This window comes from Myotis brandtii, unplaced genomic scaffold, assembly GCF_000412655.1.
Source record: "Myotis brandtii unplaced genomic scaffold, ASM41265v1 scaffold157, whole genome shotgun sequence".
Taxonomy (NCBI): Eukaryota; Metazoa; Chordata; class Mammalia; order Chiroptera; family Vespertilionidae; genus Myotis; species Myotis brandtii.
Window position 1 is genome coordinate 5,546,226 of NW_005355708.1, and position 20,726 is coordinate 5,566,951.

The 20,726-nt window shown below is 51.0% G+C and overlaps 1 protein-coding gene across 1 annotated transcript in view; it reads left to right on the plus strand.

Moving 5' to 3' along the window:
- The window catches only part of PIP4K2B (phosphatidylinositol-5-phosphate 4-kinase, type II, beta), a 27,440-nt gene extending 6,895 nt beyond the window's left edge, over nt 1–20,545 (plus strand). Inside the window, exons 2-10 of the mRNA XM_005861911.2 lie at nt 3,737–3,834; nt 5,885–5,981; nt 8,154–8,306; nt 9,292–9,438; nt 10,746–10,784; nt 11,322–11,435; nt 14,998–15,256; nt 15,890–15,993; nt 16,601–20,545. Coding sequence (XP_005861973.1) covers nt 3,737–3,834; nt 5,885–5,981; nt 8,154–8,306; nt 9,292–9,438; nt 10,746–10,784; nt 11,322–11,435; nt 14,998–15,256; nt 15,890–15,993; nt 16,601–16,681 — 1,092 coding nt within the window. The 3' untranslated portion in view covers nt 16,682–20,545. The remainder of the gene's footprint in view (nt 1–3,736; nt 3,835–5,884; nt 5,982–8,153; nt 8,307–9,291; nt 9,439–10,745; nt 10,785–11,321; nt 11,436–14,997; nt 15,257–15,889; nt 15,994–16,600) is intronic.
- Nucleotides 20,546–20,726: the final 181 nt, after the last annotated feature.

A 20,726-nucleotide genomic window follows, 5' to 3' on the forward strand; every position in this document is an offset into this window, starting at 1 on the left:
AGGGAAAGAGACAGAGAAACATCAATTCGAGAGAGACACATCAATTAGTTGCCTCCCACACGCCCCTCAACAGGGGCCGGGAATTGAACCTGCAACCCAGGTACGTGCCCTTGACTGGGAATCAAACCCGAGACTCTTTGGTTCTCAGGCCGATGCTCTAACTACTGAGAACCCGGACTAGGGCAGAATCAATCTTTTCTTTTTAAAAATATATTTTTATTGATTTCAGTGAGGAAAGGAGAGGGAGAGAGAGAGATAGAAGCATCAATGATGAGAGAGAATCATTGATCGGCTGCCTTCTGCACACCCCACCCTGGGGATCAAACCTGCAACCTGGGCATGTGCCCTGACTGGGAATGGAACCGTGACCTCCTGGTTCATGGGTCGATGCTCAGCCACTGAGCTATGTCAGCCGGACGAATCAATCATTTCTTAATCTGTTTTTCCATCTCCCTTTATAGCATCCTCACATTGTATTAGTTACTTGTCTGTCTTCCCAGCTAAACAGAGACACGGCTTACCACTTTTTGTGTCCCCAGCTTCTGGCACAGTACTGGCCTGTAGTAAGGCCCTCAATACATTGAGTAGAAAAGTAAACTGAAGAGAAGTTTGGCAGAGTCTGAGCCAGATCAGGAAAGGCCTTAGAGGGGAAGGAGTTAAAACGGCCCTGAGGTGGATGAGCCGTGGGAGATTTTTAAGCTGGGGTGTAACATGATCTTGTAGATGCTTCCAGTGTCAAGTGCTCTTGGCAATACAGAAGGGGCATGAGGTGCCCTGTTTCCAGCCTGATGTGTGAGGCGGGGAGTCTGACTCTGCCCATACCAACCTCGCCCTCCTCTGAACACCAGCTGCTCCTGATGCCCGTCCCTTCGTTCTCACTGGCTTGTACTCTACTTGACTTCCACTTCCACGGTAGCATGGGTTTGTCTCGTCTCCCTGATAAGAGGCTCAGCCGCCTACTTTGGTGTGCACAGTGTTCCCCCCCACTGTGTGGCCCCTCTTCCCTAACATACATGAAGCATGTAGTAGGTATTTCAGTAAGTGCTTGTTCAGTTGAAATTGAATAGGACTCTGGGGATAAAAAATTTAGCACAACTAAAATAAAGAGGTACAGCTAATCCCTAGAGTGAATCATCCACATGTGGTCCAGGGGGAATGAGGGGGGCATCTACATAGTTCAGATGTATGGATTGTTGACCAATATATTATCTCAGAAATCTCCCACTCTTAGGTTGTGTGGTCAAGAATCGAGATGGAATGAGAGCCAAAAACTAACCAGCTTCACAACCGTTCAAACTGCGCTGCACTAGGAGTCACCGAGAGGATTAGTGAATAGAGCATTCCTGAATAGCGCCTGTTAGAATAGTTCCTCCTGGCAAATGTTTTAGTCTTTTCTAGTTCTCCAGTATCAAGCCCTGGCCTCGGCACCGAGCTTGGACATGAGACCAACCCAGAACCAATTCGTAGCACATGCTAGAACATTCTGGTGTAAAACCGTACTCTTTGAGCCAGTGGTACGTTCTTTCGAGCATGATGATATGAGCTAGGAAAGGCAGAATTGCTAAGAGCATGAACTTCTTCTTCAACTCTCAGAGCCAAGCTTACCATGCCAGGAAAAAGGAAGTGGGACGGCCACCATGAATTGTTTCTGTTGGCAGAAAAGCAAGGAAGTGGAACGGCTTCCTCCGTAGGCACACACTTAGCAGTCAGGGTCCCTGTGCGCACCCCTGGGAGTGGGAGCTGTGTGTGTGTGTGTGCGTGTGTGTGCGTGCGTGTGTGTGTGTGTGTGTGTGTGTGTGTGTGTGTGTGCGCGCGCGCGCGGCCCTTTAGCCGATGGCAGGCATCGCAGAGCTGGATGCTGGAAATTTCAAGTATAGTTTGATGAGTTTCCACAGACGTACATCATCTACCCATGTAATCACTCCAAACGACATAGAGAACATTTCTGTCACCTCAGAATGTGTCACACCTCTCAGCTTCCTTTACAATTAGCTTCCTCCCAAGCCAACCCAGGCCACCTCTTAGTGGATTTCTCCCACCATGGATTCCTGTTCTAGAACGTCATATCGACGGAATCATACAGTCTATACTCCTGTGTCTGTGCTAGTCAGTTTCCCCCAGCAGTTTATCGTTTCTCTGCCCCACTGCCAGTTCCCACCACCCTACGGTCCCTCCTCCTCCCCACACACTCTCTGCCTTTCTTAATTTCCCCACGTGTCAATTGGATATTTCACCAACTCCAGGAAGGTATTCACCAGCCCGGTTACCGCATTAACTTGAACGTCCTCTCTCTTCAGATATTTCTAAATAAAAATGGTTTGGAACATAAAAGGGGCAGCAAATTAAATGCCATTTCCCCCCATTTATGGTTCTGGAGGAGGCCTAATGACTCTAGGTTCTTCCCTGGTTGCCACATGGGGCCTCATTGACATAATAGGATTTGCAAGGGAAGTATCTGGGAGACCTAGGCTATGCTCTCCCTCCCCCCTATCCATTAAGTCAGGACTGAGGTTTCCGCTGTAAATCCTGAATGCATTAGTGGCAACTGAGTTGAGGGTCAAATGTCAAATACTCTGCTGTGATGGGAGAGGACATCTGTGGCTAATTAGCCCACTAATTGGCAAACTGGGAATGGGGCAGTGAAGGATTCGCCCTCAGTTCTGCACCAATGGGAAGCCAGCTCCCTGTCCCGGCTGCAGCTCCCTCAAGGGGGATGAAAGACGAGGAGAAGGAATGTTTGCAGTGGGGGCAAAGCACCCCCCCGCATCCCCCCCCCACCCCGTTATCATAAGGCAGGACACAGCTTTAAGAACCGGCCCTGCTTTAATCAGGAGAGTAAAGTGAGACAGTGGCCAGCTATCTCCACCTCTTCTGCTCACTGTAAATTGAATCCTTTACTTTGGAGATGAGTTATATACCCAGTTCTTTTCCTGCCCTAGCTGATCTCTCTCTCTCTCTCTCTCTCTCTCTCTCTTTCTTTGAGAGAGAGAAAAAGAGAGAGTGAGTGTGTGTGTGTGTGTGTGTGGGCGGTGGGGGGTGGAAACATTTTCCACTTATTTATGCATTCATTGGTTGATTCCTGTATGTGCCCTGACTGGGGATTGAACCCAAAACCTTGGCATATCGGGAAAATGCTCTAAACTACTAAGCTACCTGGCCAGGGCCTAAGCTGATTTCTTGAGTGACCCACAATTTGTATGAAGTTGTTCAAGGCCTCAATACTCACATAGGTTGGGTGACATTTATTCATTGATCCATTATTGCATTTGACAAATGTTTATATAGTACCTGCTATATGCACATCCTGGGACTAAGTACTACAGAGCCCCTAAAGATCAGTTAGATGATATTTGCTTACAAAGATCAATATTACGGTCTTGCCTAGGTTATAGTCTAGCAGACTTATGAGGTTTATAAGCATTAACTACAAATGAGGGAGGCTGTGAGATGGCCAAAAGATGGACACACCAGGAACTCTAACATGGGAAAGAACATTTATGGTCTAGAATCATGGAAAGATTTATGGAAGAGGTGCCTTTTGAGTTGGACCCTATCAGGTGGGGAGAATTTCAGTAGATGGAGATGAGGTTGGGAAGAGAAGAGCAGAAATAAAGACAAGGAGGGAATCCTTGGACATGTTTTTTTGGTGAGATGGTGGCATCCACATTGTAGCATATTGTCTGTCTGAGGCAGGAGGCCTCCGAGCTGCGGACCTCACTTTTCCTTTGCTTTGCAGATCAATGAGTTGAGCAATGTCCCTGTTCCTGTCATGCTGATGCCAGATGACTTCAAAGCGTACAGCAAGATCAAGGTGGATAATCATCTCTTCAATAAGTAAGTTGCCTATTGAGTGGACTCAAGTTTTGTGGGCAATCCTTTCCCTTAAAGCAAAGAGCTTCTGACACCTTGTGTATGGCGGGGCAAGCCAGCACCTGGCAGGGTGTAATAGCGACACCTGGATGACAGAGCTGAAAAACTGGCTGGAAAAATGCATTCATTATGGACCTCTCTCCCAGTTGTCTTGTCATCTCATCCTTTATCAGCTACCTCCAGTGTCCCTCAGGGCATGTGGCTCTGCCCAGCGTGATTCATCCAGGGCCAGTTTGAGAAGTGAGCTGCTCAGGAGCTGAGGTATCTCGTATGAGGCTGACAGTAGTGGCCCTATCTTGATCTTAGTCTGAGGCAAGAAGCTGCCTGCCACGATTCTGGCCTGGGATGCACCCAAGCTCTTTTCTCTCCAACTGTGTGTGATCAACAGGCTGAGCATGGTGCCCGAGGGCGCTATCCAAAGTAATTCTTCCCATTTTTGTTCCTGGTGGCTTCTTGGATTAGCATTAGGGCCTGAAAGTTGTCTCAGGCTTTGTTGAAGCAGCCATCTCACCTGGCACAGATTGGGGTCTACTCTAAGCCAGTGGTCGGCAAACTGCGGCTTGCGAGCCACATTCGGCTCTTTGGCCCCTTGAGTGTGGCTCTTCCTACGCCTTAGGAGTACCCTAATTAAGTTAATAACAATGTACCTACCTATATAGTTTAACTTTAAAAAATTTGGCTCTCAAAAGAAATTTCAATCGTTGTGCTGTTGATATTTGGCTCTGTTGACTAATGAGTTTGCAGACCACTGCTCTAAGCCCTTTGGAGACCTTGCTTTTTATCCTACTACTAGAGGCCTGGTGCATGAAATTCATACACTGGTAGGGTCCCTAGGCCTGGCCAGCTATCAGGGGCTTTCCTTCATTCCACACTGCCCCCTGGTGGTCAGCACATGTCATAGCAAGCAATCGAATTCCTGGTCTCTGGGTCGAACTCCTGAGGCGACAATTTGCATATCGGGCTTTTATATATATAGATGGGTCATCCCAGAAACTGTTTTCTGCTCACACTCTCTTCCTTTCTGCATTTGAATCCTGGTTTCACTCTCCATTGTTCCACAGTCCTCACCACCTCACCAGCGGGGCTCTGTCACCCCACCAGCCTCAGACTGTTAGGTGGGAGGAGAAGCTTGATTTGAAAATGTCCCTTAGTGACCTCTTTCTGCCATAGTAATAACATCATCTTATTCTAGAAGCTGGGGGCGTACAGGAGGCAGCCGATGGATGTTGATGTTTTTCTCTCATCGATGTTTCTGTCTCTCTCTTGCTCTCCCTTCTTCTCTCTCAAAAAAAAAACACACAATAAAAATATATTTAAAAATAAATAAATAAATAAACTCACATGCACAAAATCACCTAGAGTTTTTGTTAAAAATGAAGCTTTCTGGCCCTGGCCATTGTGGCTCAGTTAGTTGCAGCATTGTCCTGTACACTGAAAGGTCAGGGCACATAACTAGGTTGTGGGTTTGATTCCCAGTTGGGGTGCAAACAGGAGGTAACCAATCAAGGTTCCTCTCACATCGATGTTTCTCTCTCTCTCCCCCTTTCCCTTTATCTGTAAAATTAGTGAGGACATATCCTTGGCTGAGGATTAAATGTTTAAATTTTTAAAAATGCCCTACCTGGTTTGGCTCAGTGGATAGAACATCGGCCTGCAGACTGAAGGGTCCAAGGTTTGATTCCAGTCAAGGGCACATGCCTGGGTTGCGGGCTCAATTTCCAATGGGGGGGTGTGCAGGAGGCCGCTGATCAATGATTCTCTCTTATTATTGATGTTTCTATCTCTCCCTCTCCCTTCCTCTCTGAAATTAATAAAAATATATTTTAAAAAATAAATTTTAAAAAAAAGAAGCTTTCCAGGCTCACCTCCTGAATTTCTGGAGGCTAGAACCTTACATTTTAAGCACTACAGATTGTTCAGATCCCGGTGATCCATGGACCACACGCTGCGAGTTCTGATGTGAGAATTAAGATAAGCAAGATGTTCACAAAGACCTGCCTCTGCTTTTCCCCAGGGAGAACCTCCCCAGCCGCTTCAAGTTTAAGGAGTACTGCCCCATGGTGTTTCGAAATCTTCGGGAAAGATTTGGGATTGACGATCAGGATTACCAGGTACAGGTGTCTTCGCAAAATCGGAAGGATTAGCGAGCAGAGTGGGGCCAGGAAGCCACAGGACAAGTCGAGCAAAAGTGTCTACTGTTCGTGGGCTGTGCCTCCAGTCATGCTTCGCTCCAGCCCAGGCTGTCTTCTTTCCATGCTGGTGGCTCTTGGAGGGGGAGGGCCTTCGAAGTGCTTCCTGTGATGCCTCACAGGCTTAGGACCCTCTTTTTGCCTCTTAAAGCACCTAAGACAGATTAGAAAAGGGGGACTTTAAGGGCAGTGTGATCTCTTGCCAGGTCGGAGTGCCCCCTCCTAAACTTGCCCCCTGTCCTGATGTTGGGAGGGGACAAGGCATGGCAGGAAACTGCCCCCTTCAGGGGGTGGTCGTGTCACGGAGGACTTGGTCCTGTTGGGAGGAATGAATCCCAATACCAGGGACATCTGAGTGTAACCTACAGTCTGTGGCTTCTGTCACTTCCCCACCTAGCACCTTCCCGGACCTTCCTCCCTCGGCAGACAGCCTTTGGTGGAGAATCGTCCCCTTCACTTTTGTAGCAGGAAGACATTCAGCTGACTTTCCATTGTCTGGGGGAAAAGAGTGTACAGCCTGCGGAAATCTAAAACCGATGCCCCGGTCTTTTAAAACACTAAGTCCTCCACCCCACGCCCAGTCCGCCTTCCCCAGCGTAGTTCAGGACAAGCAGATGCGTGAGTCTCCCTCCCCTCTCTCCTCCACGCTGCAAGGCCTCCTGCAAAGATGTCTGTCCTGAAGGGGAGGGTGAGAGGATGTGAGAGGAGGAGATGCCAGGGGCTTGGGCGAGCAGGAAGGTCTAAGAGGTACTGGGAGGTCCCTCCAGCCCCCTCGGTTAGGAGCAGATCTGAAAGGAAATCATGACCGATTGGAGCCTGAGACTTTCTGGAAACTTCTTGCCATAGTTGCAACCCAGGTCACCTGCTCGGACCTCTCCCTTCCACTGCGGCTCTTTCCCCTCCCCTTGGCCATCTAACCACATCCTCTCCGTGTCTGCATTTTTTCTCTAATAGCCTCGTGGGCAAATGATTGTGCTCACAAGTGAAATAGGGCAGGGAGGATGGTGTTCAGTGAGGGACTCTGTCCTCTGGGACTGCCAATGATTTAGAGTCAGAAATGCTGCCTGAGAAAGAGGCAGGGATACAGCTAGTCTTCCCACCGGGCTTGAGGCCTCTCCATCTTCCTGGTGGAGGACCAGGCTGGGAGAGTGAGGCCCTCAGTCACGTAGGGCTGGGGACACCCTGTTTTGGGGTGTGCTCCTCTAGGTTAGAGAGCCCCTCACCACTTCAGACTTTAGTGGTGCTCCCTTCTCATGAGGAGGCTTGAGGTGAAGGTATAGAGTCGGGTCCCAGGTAAGAGACGAGAAAAGGCTGAGAGAGGAGGCGTTTCTGTGAGCAGATCTCTGTGTTTTCCTGGCATTTCCCTCCCTGCCTTGCCTCCCAAAGGTCTTTCCCAGTGTCTGCTTGGTGAACACATCCCCTTGGGTTGCCTCACCTTCCCCTACTCCTCTTGAGGCTCCCACAGCTCTCTGATCCTAATGGGATGGGGCCTCGAGGAGGAGCAGGACAGACCAGAAACGCCCCGCCCTGCGCAGATAAGCAGGAGTGTGAGGCAAAGGGAGAGGTGTTGGGCAGAGAGGTAGGACCAGCGTCCTGCTTAGGGAAGGGTTTCCTAGCTGCAGGGCACACACAGGGAAGAGAGACCACTGCCTATCGTTTATTTATGCGAGGCCTCTCGAATATTTCCTGAGCTTTGTTTTTGTCATCCTAAGAGACCGGGAAAATCCCTTCGCTCTGCCTCCTGGTGTTCCAGGTGAGGAAACGCAGGCGTAGAGAAGTTACGTGGGTCACATCACATGCGAGTGGCAGGATTAGAACCGAGGTCCCTACCGTCGGGGGTGGCTGTCTGGGATCAGAAAGAAAGGAAGTATTTCACAGTAAATCCTCTTCCCATCCCAGTCAAAGATGGGGACCAGCTCTCGTCACTCTTGAGGAAGACTTTTGGGAGAGATGTGACCTTCCCATGAGTAAAAGGGCGAGTGAGGTCCCATCTGTCTCCGTGTCATTGGCCTCAGAGCAACGGCCCCTAACAGGAGACTCAGTCAGAGTCCTGCTCCCCTCCCAAGACCAGCCCGCTTTCTCTCGGTCCCTCAGAACTCGGTGACGCGCAGCGCCCCCATCAACAGCGACAGCCAGGGCCGGTGTGGCACGCGCTTCCTCACCACCTACGACCGGCGCTTCGTCATCAAGACCGTTTCCAGTGAGGATGTGGCAGAGATGCACAACATCTTAAAGAAGTACCACCAGGTATGGTGAGTCCCGAGCCTGGACCGCAGGGTGGGTTGGGAGAGGGAGCGAGCCCTGGGGAGCTTCTTGGAGAGACGGGTCCCCTGGTGATGGAGCTGCTTCCTGACAGCCAGGCACGTGGCCCTCCTGGCCCCGTGTCTGTGAGGAGAAGTTTAAAGGGAAGGACGAAGGCATGTTCCTGACTCTGTCCCAGCTGAACAGCTGCTGCTTTGTTTGTTTGTTTCCTTTATTGATTAAGGTATTACATATGTGTCCTCATCCCCCCAATGTCCCCTCATCCCCACTCATGCCCTCACCCCCCCGTGTCTGTTATATGCATGCATTCAAGTCCTTTGGTCGATCTCTGCTGCTTCTTGCCAGAGTTGGGAAGTTTTCACACTCATTTCTTCTGAAAGAGGTCCCGTCGGCCCAGCAGGGTTGCTTTTCTTCCCATTCCTCCTCCCCACTCCTCTGGAGCCGGTCCATGAGAGAAGCGGGCAGTGCGGCGGCATGATCTGAGTGCCTGCCCCCAGCCTGCCTGCGTCTTCGGGGAAAGCTGGCTGCTCTCTGGGGCACCTGAGAAGTGGTGACAGGGACGTCTAGTCTTTGGGGAATTACAGCCAGAAACCCTGGGGCCGGGCCGGGGTGTGTGGTCGGGAGCATTCTGTTTTCCCAGACAGCCAGTCACAGCCGGCCTCTGCAGCCCTCTCTGCCCTGTGGCTTCCCCATTTCAGGCCACAGAGGAGATGCCGCCTAGACTAGTGATTTTCCTACAGAGGAACCCCAGCAATATGAAACCACAGGGCTCTGCACTGCCTGCTCAGCCTCTCGCTCTGTTATGCCAGTTGAGGGTGGGGGTGGCTGCTGCCTGTTGTAAGTCTAAGGAACCCCGTGACTTCACATAACCCAGTTTAGAGTCCCAGGCAGGGAGCGTTTTAGCCTGGGGAGAGCCCCGTCCATCCTGGCACCTTCCTACGCTCCTTAGCCTTCCTGCCTTCCTTTCTAGTTCATAGTGGAGTGTCACGGCAACACCCTTTTGCCACAGTTCCTGGGCATGTACCGCCTGACCGTGGATGGTGTGGAAACCTACATGGTGGTCACCAGGAACGTGTTCAGCCATCGGCTCACTGTACACCGCAAGTATGACCTCAAGGTAAAGGGCTCTGCGTTTCCCAGCTCTGTGGCTGCTCTCCCCCCGGGGCTCGGAAGGGCCACGATTCCAGCTGCCACATAATGGGAAAGCCAGAACATCTGCGGCATGGACAGGCAGCTCTGGAGTTGATTATGTCTAGTTCTTGTGGGCCAAAGGCTGTGTGACGTCCAGGTGACAGTGACAGGAGGTTACTTAAGCCCCCACTGTACCACATCTATGTAACAGCTAGAGGTGGGGTCCCTTGGCCTGTCGGCGGGGATCCGGCCAAAATCGGCTCTCCGACATCCCCCGAGGAGTCCCGGATTGTGAGAGGGCGGTTCTCGGGTGACGCACCCCAGAATCGGGCTCCCTCCTCTCTGGTTCCGGGTGCATCACCCAAGAACCGCAGCTGCCAAGTGACTGCAGCTCAGCAGCTCCTGTATCGAGCATCTGCCCCCTGGTGGTCAGTGCACGTCATAGCTACTGGCCAGTCGGCTGGTTGCTTAGGCTTTTATATATATAGATTGATGCTCTGTGACTCCTGGCAGTGGGATGGGACAGGCTGTTCTAGATGCACACACACTGGCATCTGCCCAGGCCCCGTGGACTGACAGCACAAGTGCTTTTCTAGGCACTGAAGAGAGCACACTTTGCCTGCGAACCACAGCGCTCGCTGTGCTGACGCCTCACTTCCTGACTTCACCAGTTGCCTTGCACCATTGTCCCCTGCTGCAGCGGCACTGGTTTCCGGTCCATCCCTGCAGAGTCTGTGCTCCCCTCGTCCCCTCGTCCCCGAGATCCCACGCAGGCTGCCTGAATTATTTCCCTCCCTGCCCTTTGTCTACCTCCACCTTCCCCCATCTAATTACTTCCTACACGCCCTCTGAGCTCAGCGCAGGTATCACTTGTTCCCCGAAGCAGGCCTTGGCCACCGTCCCTCTCCAGTCCAGGCCCCTCCCTGTGCTTCAGGCTCTCAGAGTATCCTGTGTCCTCTCCTGTCCCGCTCAGCACCATTGTGGTTAATGGATTAATTCATGTGTAGCTACTGCTTAGTGCCTGTCTCCCCTGTTGGAAGGGAAGTTCCTCACGGGCAGGCACTGAGACTCCTGGCACAGTCCTGTTTCCTGAGCAGGACGTGGCCGTAGTCAGAGCTCTGTGAACCGTTTGTGACAGAGGAAGTGAACCAGTTGCTGCCTCCTGGCCCCTCTAGGGTTCTAACCAGCCTACTTCCGTCCACCTGCTGCCTCTCCCCAGAGACAGGGGCATGTTTTCTCACTCAACGGAATTTGCCTCAGCTGGACTTCTCCTGATGCCTCTTATCCTTTCAGGGTTCTACTGTTGCCAGAGAAGCGAGTGACAAGGAGAAGGTATGCTGGGGCCGGTGCTGGTCAAGCGTAGAATGGGTTGGCTTGGAATGCGAAACACCTATTGGCCATCCTGTGCCTTCCTGCATCACAGCCCCTAGTCCACTTCCCAGACGTGCAGTCTGCCAGAGCTCTAAGCACCTGCCTAGCCTCAGCCTCAGCCTCAGCCTCCGCTCAGCCTCGCCTTGGTCTCCAGCCTTTTAGCTCGGCCCTTGCTGGGCTCTTCATCGTCCTGGAAGGCTGGCGGTGTCCACGTCATGGTCCATCCTGAGTCAGTGGGTGGCTGCCTGACCCCTGCGGTAGGCCAGGCTCGGCAGGAAGGCATGCTGTGGTCGGTCCTCGTTGTTGGGCAGATGCCACGCAGTTGCCATCCCCGTCTGCCCGAAGCCTGGGACTGCAGCCTCCTGTGCTGAGCCGTTGATGTGGCAGGTTGACGGTCTGTGCGGTGTAGACCCTTCCCCTTTCTGTGCCATGGCCCCCAGCAGCGGTCCGGGGGTGAATGAATCTGCTGCTCAGCTAACACTGTGGCTGTCCCCCCAGGCCAAGGACTTGCCGACGTTTAAAGACAACGACTTCCTCAACGAAGGGCAGAAGCTGCGGGTGGGCGAGGAGAGTAAGAAGAACTTCCTGGAGAAGCTGAAACGGGATGTAGAGGTACGAGCAGCTCGCTCCACCGGGTTGAGCAGGGTCTCTGGTCCCCAGAGCAGGTGCCTCTTTAAGAAAAATTGAATTCACTGCTTTCCAAGAGTGTAGACAGAAGGAGTGGGGATTTGAGCAGGTGGGTCGTTACGTGCACCTAAAGCCAGTGCAAATGAACATTCCATTTGGGGACACAATTTGTGCCAGTAGCACCATGGTAACTTAGTGTGGAATGCTTTCCCTCATCTGCTCCAACACCTTCTTCAAACTCCTTCAGAATTCCTCTCTGGTGGTTCCCATAGTGGAGGGGGCAACCAGCCATCGGAGCAACAGGAAGCCAGCCCGTGAGATCCACCAACCACGCCTGTGACTGGCTCTGCTTCTCCACTTACCTAGTAACCTGATTAGGATGGCACTTCCTGTGGCGAAGCTCCGAGGACATGTGCTCAGTAGTGACTGCGATATCTGGACCGCCTGAGAACCCAGTCTCCTTCTACTTAAATAAAGTGGGAGCCTGCTCATTAAAACCAAACCCTATACGCCAAAATCGGTTTGGCTCAGTGGATAGAGTGTCGGCCTGCGGACTGAGGGGTCCCGGGTTCGATTCCGGTCAAGGGCATGTACCTGGGTTGCGGGCACATCCCCAGTAGGAGGTGTGCAGGAGGCGGCTGATCGATGTTTCTCTCTCATCGATGTTTCTGACTCTCTATCTCTCTCCCTTCCTCTCTGTAAAAAATCAATAAAATATATTTTAAAAAAACAACACCAAACCCTATAAACTTTTAAAAAATTGTTTTGTTTTACTTTTTATTATGGTAAAATATGCATAACATAAAATTTATCATCTTAACCTTTTTAAAAAAATATATTTTATTGATTTTTTACAGAGAGGAAAGGAGTGGGAGAGGGATAGAGAGTAAGAAACATTGATGAGAGAGAAACATCGATCAGCTGCGCTTAACCATTTTTAAGTGTACATTTCAGTGCCATTAAGTGCATTCACATTGTTGTTCAGCCATCACCATCCATCTCCAGAACTTTTTTTTCTTCCCAAACGAAAACTCTATACCCATTAAACATTATTTCCCATTTCCCTTTCTCCCTAATCCCAATCACCATTCTTTCTGGCTCTATGAAATTGACTCCTCTAGAAGCTCGTGTAAATGTGGACTCATGCAGTACTTGCTCTTTATTCATGTGTCAGAATGGCCTTCCTTCTGAAGGCTGAGGATCTCCATTGTGTGTGTCCTGACGGCACAGGTGCATTCTGTACCCATTTATCCACCAGTGGCCATTCGGTACATTAAGATTCTCCAGAGAAACAGAACCAGTAGAGTGTAAATAGATAGACAGATTGATTGACGGATGAAAGATGTTTATTATAAGGAATTGGCTCACGTGATTACAGAGCCCGACAAGTCCCAACACCCACAGTTGGCAGGTCGGGCCCCAGGAGAGCTGCGGGTATTGTTTTAGCCTGGAGGCCGGAGGCTCAAGGCCCAGAGGAGTGGATGTTTCAGTCCACGTCTGAAGAGAGGAGAAACGCTGTCCCAGCTGAGAGGCAGGCAGAGGAAGTTCCCTTTTACTCGCTGGAGGATCCGCCGTTTAGTTCTGTTCAGGCCTCAGACCCACCCCGCTTAGGGAAGGCAATCTCCTTTACTCACTTTACCGACTCAAATGTCAGTTCATCCATAAGCTCCTCACAGACACACTCAGAATAACCTCTGATCGAATGTGTGGGCACCTGGTGGCCCGGTCAGGTTGACACGTGGTATTAACCATCACACTTGGGTTGCTTCATTGTGACTAATGCTGCTGTGAACATGAGTTTAATAGACTTCTTTTGCTGGGAAGCTTTTCCTTGATCACTCCCTGCTATGTTTGTGCCTTTATTCTGATGCTCAGTTGGTTCAGTCTTTCTCCTCCCTTTTCTGCTTTTCTCCTTACTCTGCTTCTAAGAATTTTTAAAGGCAGTTTACAGAATTTGTTTGTTTTCACTTACATGTTGCTTGATGAATGTTCTCAAGTGGATGGGAGGGGTTGTGGTTCAGGGACTCTCTCTCTTCCGGGATCCGGGATCCCGGCCCCTTCTCCCTAGGCCTGGGGAAGGCTTTGTCCAGGTGCTTGGAATGGTGCCCCCACCTTTCTCCATCGAGGAGAGTTTGCTGATCTGTCGTCAGGGCTTCCTGTGCTTTCAGTTGTTTTCTGGGCCTGTGTGCAGAGCCTCTCTGGTCCTGTTCTCATTCTCCTCCTCGTTCCACAGTCACAGTGGTCAGTTCGAGAGTTTCCAGGTGCCACGGGCTCAGTTTGTGACCGTGGTAGAGTGCCTGGCACGTGGCTGCAGGTGGCTGCTGGCTGGTTCATGGAGGATTTGGACCAGCGACTCTGGTCTCACTATTAGCCAGACTGGAATGCTGGCTGACCATTTCCATCCTGTATTATTCCCACACTTTGTTCTTCTCCGAGACCTGGAGTCCTACATCAGGAGTCCTGAGACACCGTCTGCGCACAACACTCATTATATAGATGGGAGACTGAGAATCGGCAAGGGGAAGCCACAGTGCAAGGGGAGGGCGCCAGCATCCTCCCCCTGCACCACACAGCCCTTCTGACCTTGAGGGGAGAGTTCAGAATGTTGGTTGGCTCTGTCATTCTTATATCGTGTTTCCTTTTATTTTTCTCCCCATTTTTACCCTGAGTAGAAAGAAGCTGAATTGCATATTTTTTTCAAACTTTGCCTATTACCCCGTTGGAAGTACATTTTACCTTGCAACTCAAAACACACACACACACATATACACACACACACAATGAAATACTATCTACCTTTACTTCATGTTATGTACTCTATTTTTCACTATGTTTTAATTTTTTTAATCCATTTTATAGATAGCAGAATGGAGGTAGAGGGGAGGGAGAGAGAGCGAGCAGCATTGATTTGTGTTCCACTTATTCGTGCATTCATTAGTTGTTTCTTGTATTGTACTCTGCCTGAGGAGCGAGCCCACACCTTGACGTATCAGGATGATCCTCTAACCAACTAAGATACCTGGCCAGAGCCTTTTTTTCTACTTTATAGTATTTAATAATAATTTTAAAAGTCCTAGTCTCACCCCACTAAATTGGATTTAGGACTCAATGGATTGAGATTCATGATTTGAAAGACACTGCTATGTTGCATCCATAGCCTCTTCCACAGTGCAGATCCCATGATGTGCAGCATTCCATGGTGTCTTTCCGCACACCGGCCATGGCCTCTTGGTCCCAGACCGCATGGCTGTTCCCTCTTCCTGCAGCGCTCGCTCTACCTTTCCTTCCACAGCCTCTGCCTGCCTGACTCTTCTTCATCCACTGGGCTCAGCCTCAGCCCTTTCCCAGGGAGGCCCCCTCTCCACTGCTGTGGACCCTGCAGCTCCGTGCCCTTGTGGAATGACTGTCTTCCCCACTGAGCACAGACTCTGATGTCTCTTCTCTATTGTGTTTCTAAATTGGAGAGTTGAGTTGAAAGGAACACCTTGTCTCCCCTTTCCAGATGCCCCTGAGATGCCCTGTATAACTTCTGTCTTCCTTCCCCTAGTTCCTGGCCCAGCTGAAGATCATGGACTACAGTCTGCTGGTGGGCATCCACGATGTGGACCGGGCAGAGCAGGAGGAGATGGAGGTGGAGGAGCGGGCAGAGGACGAGGAGTGTGAGAATGACGGGGTGGGCGGCAACCTGCTCTGCTCCTACGGCACACCTCCGGACAGCCCCGGCAACCTCCTCAGCTTTCCTCGGTTCTTCGGTCCTGGGGAATTCGACCCCTCTGTTGATGTTTATGCCATGAAAAGCCATGAAAGTAAGTCGGAGCCTGTGCCTGCCCTGCCCACGGCTGGCTCTCATCCTTCCCAGCTGGGCCCATTGTTTAGCTGTCCCTGTGGGTCTCTGGGTTTCCACCTCATTAATTAATAGCTGACTTGGGCCTCTTTCTGCCTCCAGGCTCCCACACTGAGTCATCACCAGTAACTTTGTCTTCTGGGCCCTGGGGTTCTTCTCCATTAGGCCTTTCTTATCCTCTCTGCTTGTCCTGGATATTTGAGGCATAGTTCTCTGACTCATGGGATGGACAAAACTTCATAAATACTCTCATGTCAACCCCACAGGGAGCTGTGAAGATCAGATAAGATAAGAGCTATGAGGTCCTGGCCAGTGTGGCTCAGTTGGTTGGAGGGTGGTCTCATACACCAGAGGGTGGAGGGTTCGATTCCCAGTCAGGCAGCTGATCGATGTTTCTCTCTCACATTGATGTTTGTCTCTCTCCTGAACTCTCTCTGCAATCAATAATAATAATTTTAAAAAGCGATGAAAACTTCTGAGGAGTCCATTAACCATTTTTTTTTTTTCTCAGATCCAAAATGATAGGGATCGATCTGGATCTCCTCTCTGAAGGTTTATGGACCCACCTCTTCCTCCTTGCTTGTTTCCCTTCCAGGTTCCCCCAAGAAGGAGGTCTATTTCATGGCCATCATTGATATCCTCACACCATATGACGCTAAGAAGAAAGCTGCACATGCAGCCAAAACAGTGAAACACGGGGTGAGTTCTCCCTGTCTCCAGCCAGGCCCAGTGCGTGGGCCCTGACTCTCAGGCCTCCTGCTTTAAGGAGACACTCCCCCCGCCCCTCCCCCAGGGCAGGGAACAGGAAGAGCAGCCTGCCTGGTTGCCTGGTGTTCACTCTCTGCCGTCTATATCCACCCCTGGGTAATATGCCAACTTGTTTTTCCCTTTGTTCTCTGCCCTCGGGACTCTGAGCCCACTGGTGCCTCTTCCGAGGGCTGTGGGCATGCGGTGCACCTTGCTGACTGCCAGTAATAGCTTTGTTTACGTGTCCACACTACGCCCCAGAGGCCCATTTCCCCACAGACTTCAAGCTACTCTTCTCCAAACAGCGGCTCCCACAGGGATCAGGAGACTCTGCTGCCTCCCCACCACTGGCCTCGACTTTAGTGGGTGCTTCCCTGGGGTTGGGAATCAGAGGAGGGGGCCAGGGCAATTCTGAGACATAGCTGCCCCCTCTCCAGTCCAAGGGGTTGTGTTCAGCTCTAGTGCTGATCCAGAGGCTCCTGAACACCCAGGCCTGTCCCAGGTGCAGCCTGCTGAAGAGGGCCAAGGAGCTGGACCTGAATCAATCTCTGTATTACAGGCGGGGGCCGAGATCTCGACTGTGAACCCTGAGCAGTACTCCAAGCGCTTCAACGAGTTCATGTCCAACATCCTGACGTAGTGACCTTCTGCCGTCAGCCACAGCCAGAGAATGAGATATGGGGTTGGGGATCGGAAGGGGGAGAGGGTGTATCTGGGCTCGATGGAGGGGTGGGAGCAGAGTGGGGGGCCGGGAGGGCTTTAGCAGTGAGACTGCAGCCTGTGACACTGAAAGGTTCTCAGGAGGGGGATGTGCTGTGTGCTCATGCTCACAGGATGTAGCCTCACCTCCTTCTTACCTTTGACGCCCCCACCCCATTTGACCCAGGTTAAAAAGGGGTTTCCTTTTTGTTACCTTGTAGCCTTTTCAAATACCTTGGGGCTAGAGGTGACTGTGGGTTTATTTGGGTTTTTCTGAAATGTCATTGCCCTAGGTTTGCTATTTATAATGATTATGTCATCACCCTATCCACCCTCCCTTCCCTGCCCTAGTCCCTTCAATGACAGGCACCCTGTAGACCCCGCCAAGGGTCCTCTCAGAGCCAAGTGCTCTGACACCAGAGGAGAGGTCAGACGCCTCATCCCTCTTGGATTAACTTTTAATTTTATGAAGTATTGTGCACAGCCTCCTTCACCTTTCCTCCTCGGATCCAAGTGATGCCTCCACCTAAACGCTGTCCTGAAGGAACACTCCAGACCAACACCGGTCATTTTGGATCAGAATCAAAGACCTCGGAGGGGAGGGAGTTCGTCCTCCTGGCTGGCGAGGGCGGGGGTTGCTGCTGGGCTCTGACTGCTGGTTCTCAGAGAACCCGGGCTCGTCGCTCAGCCGCTGGGCTCTCTGGGCCCCTGGAGTTCAGATGTCTTCTCGATAAAGCCTGCCTCCCACTTGGTCAAGAGGAACAAGAAAGGACCTTTGCGCTTACATGGTTTTCTTCCCCTTGGAGAAACCCCAGACGCTGATGAGTATCAAATGAGGGCCCGTGCCCTCCATCCACTTACTTCCTTTTGACCTTTTCCCAGGCACCCTCACTGTAGGTGAGCTTTCAGCTGGGGGCACACCTCCAGGTGCCTGGGTGCTTCTTGCTGAGATTCCTCCTTGGGTCCCAGGGCTGCCATGCAGGTAACCTGACTCCCTGTGCCTGTGTTTGTCCCTGGATGTCACGGCCAACAGGGAGTGACGCCTCCCACCTTGGATGTGGCGCCCAAGCCTGATGGTTTCTGGATCGCTTGAGGATGTGACCGCGGAATCCAGTGCGGAGGCTGGAGGTGGGATTGGATTTGGATCCATCCTCGGTGCCCCATCTAGATTTTAACAGATCTGCCACCTACAGGCGTCCCGAGGAGTGGCATCCTCGGCCTCCTTCAGGATCTCCACCCACCTTCTGAGCCTTGCTATCCAGGCCTCAGAATTGAGCTGTGTCATTCTGTGGTGACATCAGAGCCGTCTGGTCTGGCTAGGGGAGAAAACAGCCCTGTGCTGGAGGAGGTACATTCCCACACCTTCTCAACCCCTCATCAGGAACGGGATTTAGGATGAGAGATGTTAAAACATGTAGGTAACCCCACAGATTCTAAGGAAGTTTGTGGAAACATTTTGAATGAATGGATTGGTTTCCTATGGTTCCTTCCAAACTTGGCCAAGCTCAGCCTCTGGAGCAGGAACCATCACTGTCTCTGCCCTGCCTGGAGCATTTGGGTCAGGAGGGAATGGAGACAGCATTCTTGGACTCCTCTGGGGCCGGGGACCCCTCTGGAAGAAGCAGATGGTCAGACAACTGCCCTGGCCCCAGGAAGGGGTCATAGGTAACTAGACATCAGCAGTAAGACCATGAAGGGACTTGAGGAAGGACTTGAAACAAATGGCACGTGGAAAGAAAACTGACTTAGGAAGGGATCATAGGAATAAGGTTTGGACTTGATTTCCCCACCTTCTAATCAAGAATAGAAATTTGGATCTGCTCATAGGCCCAGCATCTCCAAAGGTTGGCAGGCTGTCTCCCAGCAGCCTCCGTAGCCTCGGGCTCCCACTGGCTCCCTGCATTTGGTCTGATCATGTTGCCATGATGTGTATGAATCATGTAATAATCCTATCAGTGAAAGATGAGCTACCAAGTATGACTTGTTTAACATTGAGTTTTTGTGATTTTGTGCGGTTTATTTTTTGTATATTGTTTACATTTTGAGAGGTAGCATCCTATTGCAAATGCTCTTTTGTGTTTCTGACAGTGTTGTTGATTGGGTCGGAACATTTAAGGTGTGGTTTGGTGAACTGTAGATTTTTTTTTAAAGGTCATTCTGTGCTATTTTCAAAACCTTGGGTTTGGCCCTCTAATTCTTTTGGCATTCAAATGTTTAAAAGCTATTTATCTTGGTTTATGCAAGTTTTCTTTCTCTTCTTTTTATAATGATGAAGATATTATATTTGGTTTGCAGTCTGAATGTAGAGAAAGTGAACTGATCCCCAAGCTTTTGTCTGTCCCCACTTTTCTTCCCCAAATCCCACCATTCCCCTTCTGAGCAGAAGGCATCTGAGGGGGATGTTAACTACCCTCAACCTCACTCTTTGGAGCTATGAAACTCACCTGCCTTATGGCATCCTAGAGTAGTTTTGGGCCTCCCAAGAGCAAAGGTGTAAGAATAGGACACGGCTGACTGGGTGAGGCCTGGAGGGCAGGACTTGTATCCCAGTCTCTCCCATCCTGCACCTGTTCTGAACGTCTACAGCTAAGAGACTAGTCTCCAGGTTTCCCAGCCAAAGCGAGGGGTTGTCTGAGAGCTCCACTGAGACTACTGGATGAAGGCCTCTGGCCCTTGTTCCTGTTCCTGAACCACTGAGTCTTACCCTCCCGGTGGGAGCTCCTCCCCATGCCCCGCAGGGGGAGTAACGGGAGGGTTGGGAAGCCCGCAGGTCCCGGAGCACAGCTGAAGCAGTGCTCCATCGTTCCTCATCTTGCTCAGGAGCTACTGGTCTGTGGCGGGTGCCACAGGTCGCCCCTGTGGCTATTCTCAGAGGCACTCCCCAAGTTCCCATCACAGGCAGCTCTTCCTACTTCACTTGTTCCTCTTGCCTGTGCGTTAGGCCTCAAGCAGGCCCCCTGGTAGTACTCAGGACTGGGGACTGCAGACTCCTGCCCGAGTGCTTTCCCTTCTTCACAGACTGCCAGGATCTGCCCTGGGGAGGTGAACCAAAGACCCAGGACTTTTCTCAGTAGCCAATTCCACCCCCTAGTCGTCTTTTTACCAGTTCAAGTTGGGAGAAAGACTTCAGCACTCCCCAGCATTCGAGCTACTAGGTTAGGGGCTGGGAGTGTTTCAACAACCCTTAGAGCTCTGGCCTCCCTCAGCACCGGTCCCTCCAGCACAGGGACCTCACCTCTTTCTGTCAGAAATGTGTGGAGGGGGAGTCCACTCTAAGCACAGGAATCAAAGGGAAAATATTCAAGTAACTGCCCCCATCTGCACGGTCTGGAGGGGGCAGGGACATGGCCCTCCCCTCCCTGAGATGCGCCACTCATGAGGGTGCCTCCAAAGGGAAGAGACTGGCTTTCCCAGCGGGTTGTGCTGAGATCCTCGGAGGCTGGAGAGGAATCTTCCGGAGGAGCCCCTTCCTCTTGCTCAGGAGGAAGTAGGAACCAACCACCTTGAGGGAAGGCCTGGTGCTGCTCAGCACACCCAAGCACCAGGTCAGGTCATTGTAATAAAAAATGTGAATTAAGTATAGATTCAATTTCGGGGGGAGCAGGATAAACTATCACCCCACCATATGTGTGTGACCTCCATTTCCCACTGCGATTTCCATTTTTTAAATAGGAATTTTCAGCCCCTTGTGCTTGTCTAATGTCTGCTCGGAACAGTTCGAGACCCTGTTACTGTTTTAAAATGCATGCGTGTTACGATGAATCTTCAACCCAAGGAAAATAAAACTTAAAAAGCTTTGTGTACACATCTGTTATGTGTGAGTCCTTTGGAAATGAGCCTTTCATTCCTTTTTTTCAAAATTAAAAGGTTGTGGTCCCAGTGTCAGAGGCTGCTTGGCTAAATTAATGTATGGCTTGCATTTGGAGAAAGACTCGATTCTGTTCACCCACTTGCAGATGTGGTTATGAAGAGCAAGGCACTGGAGC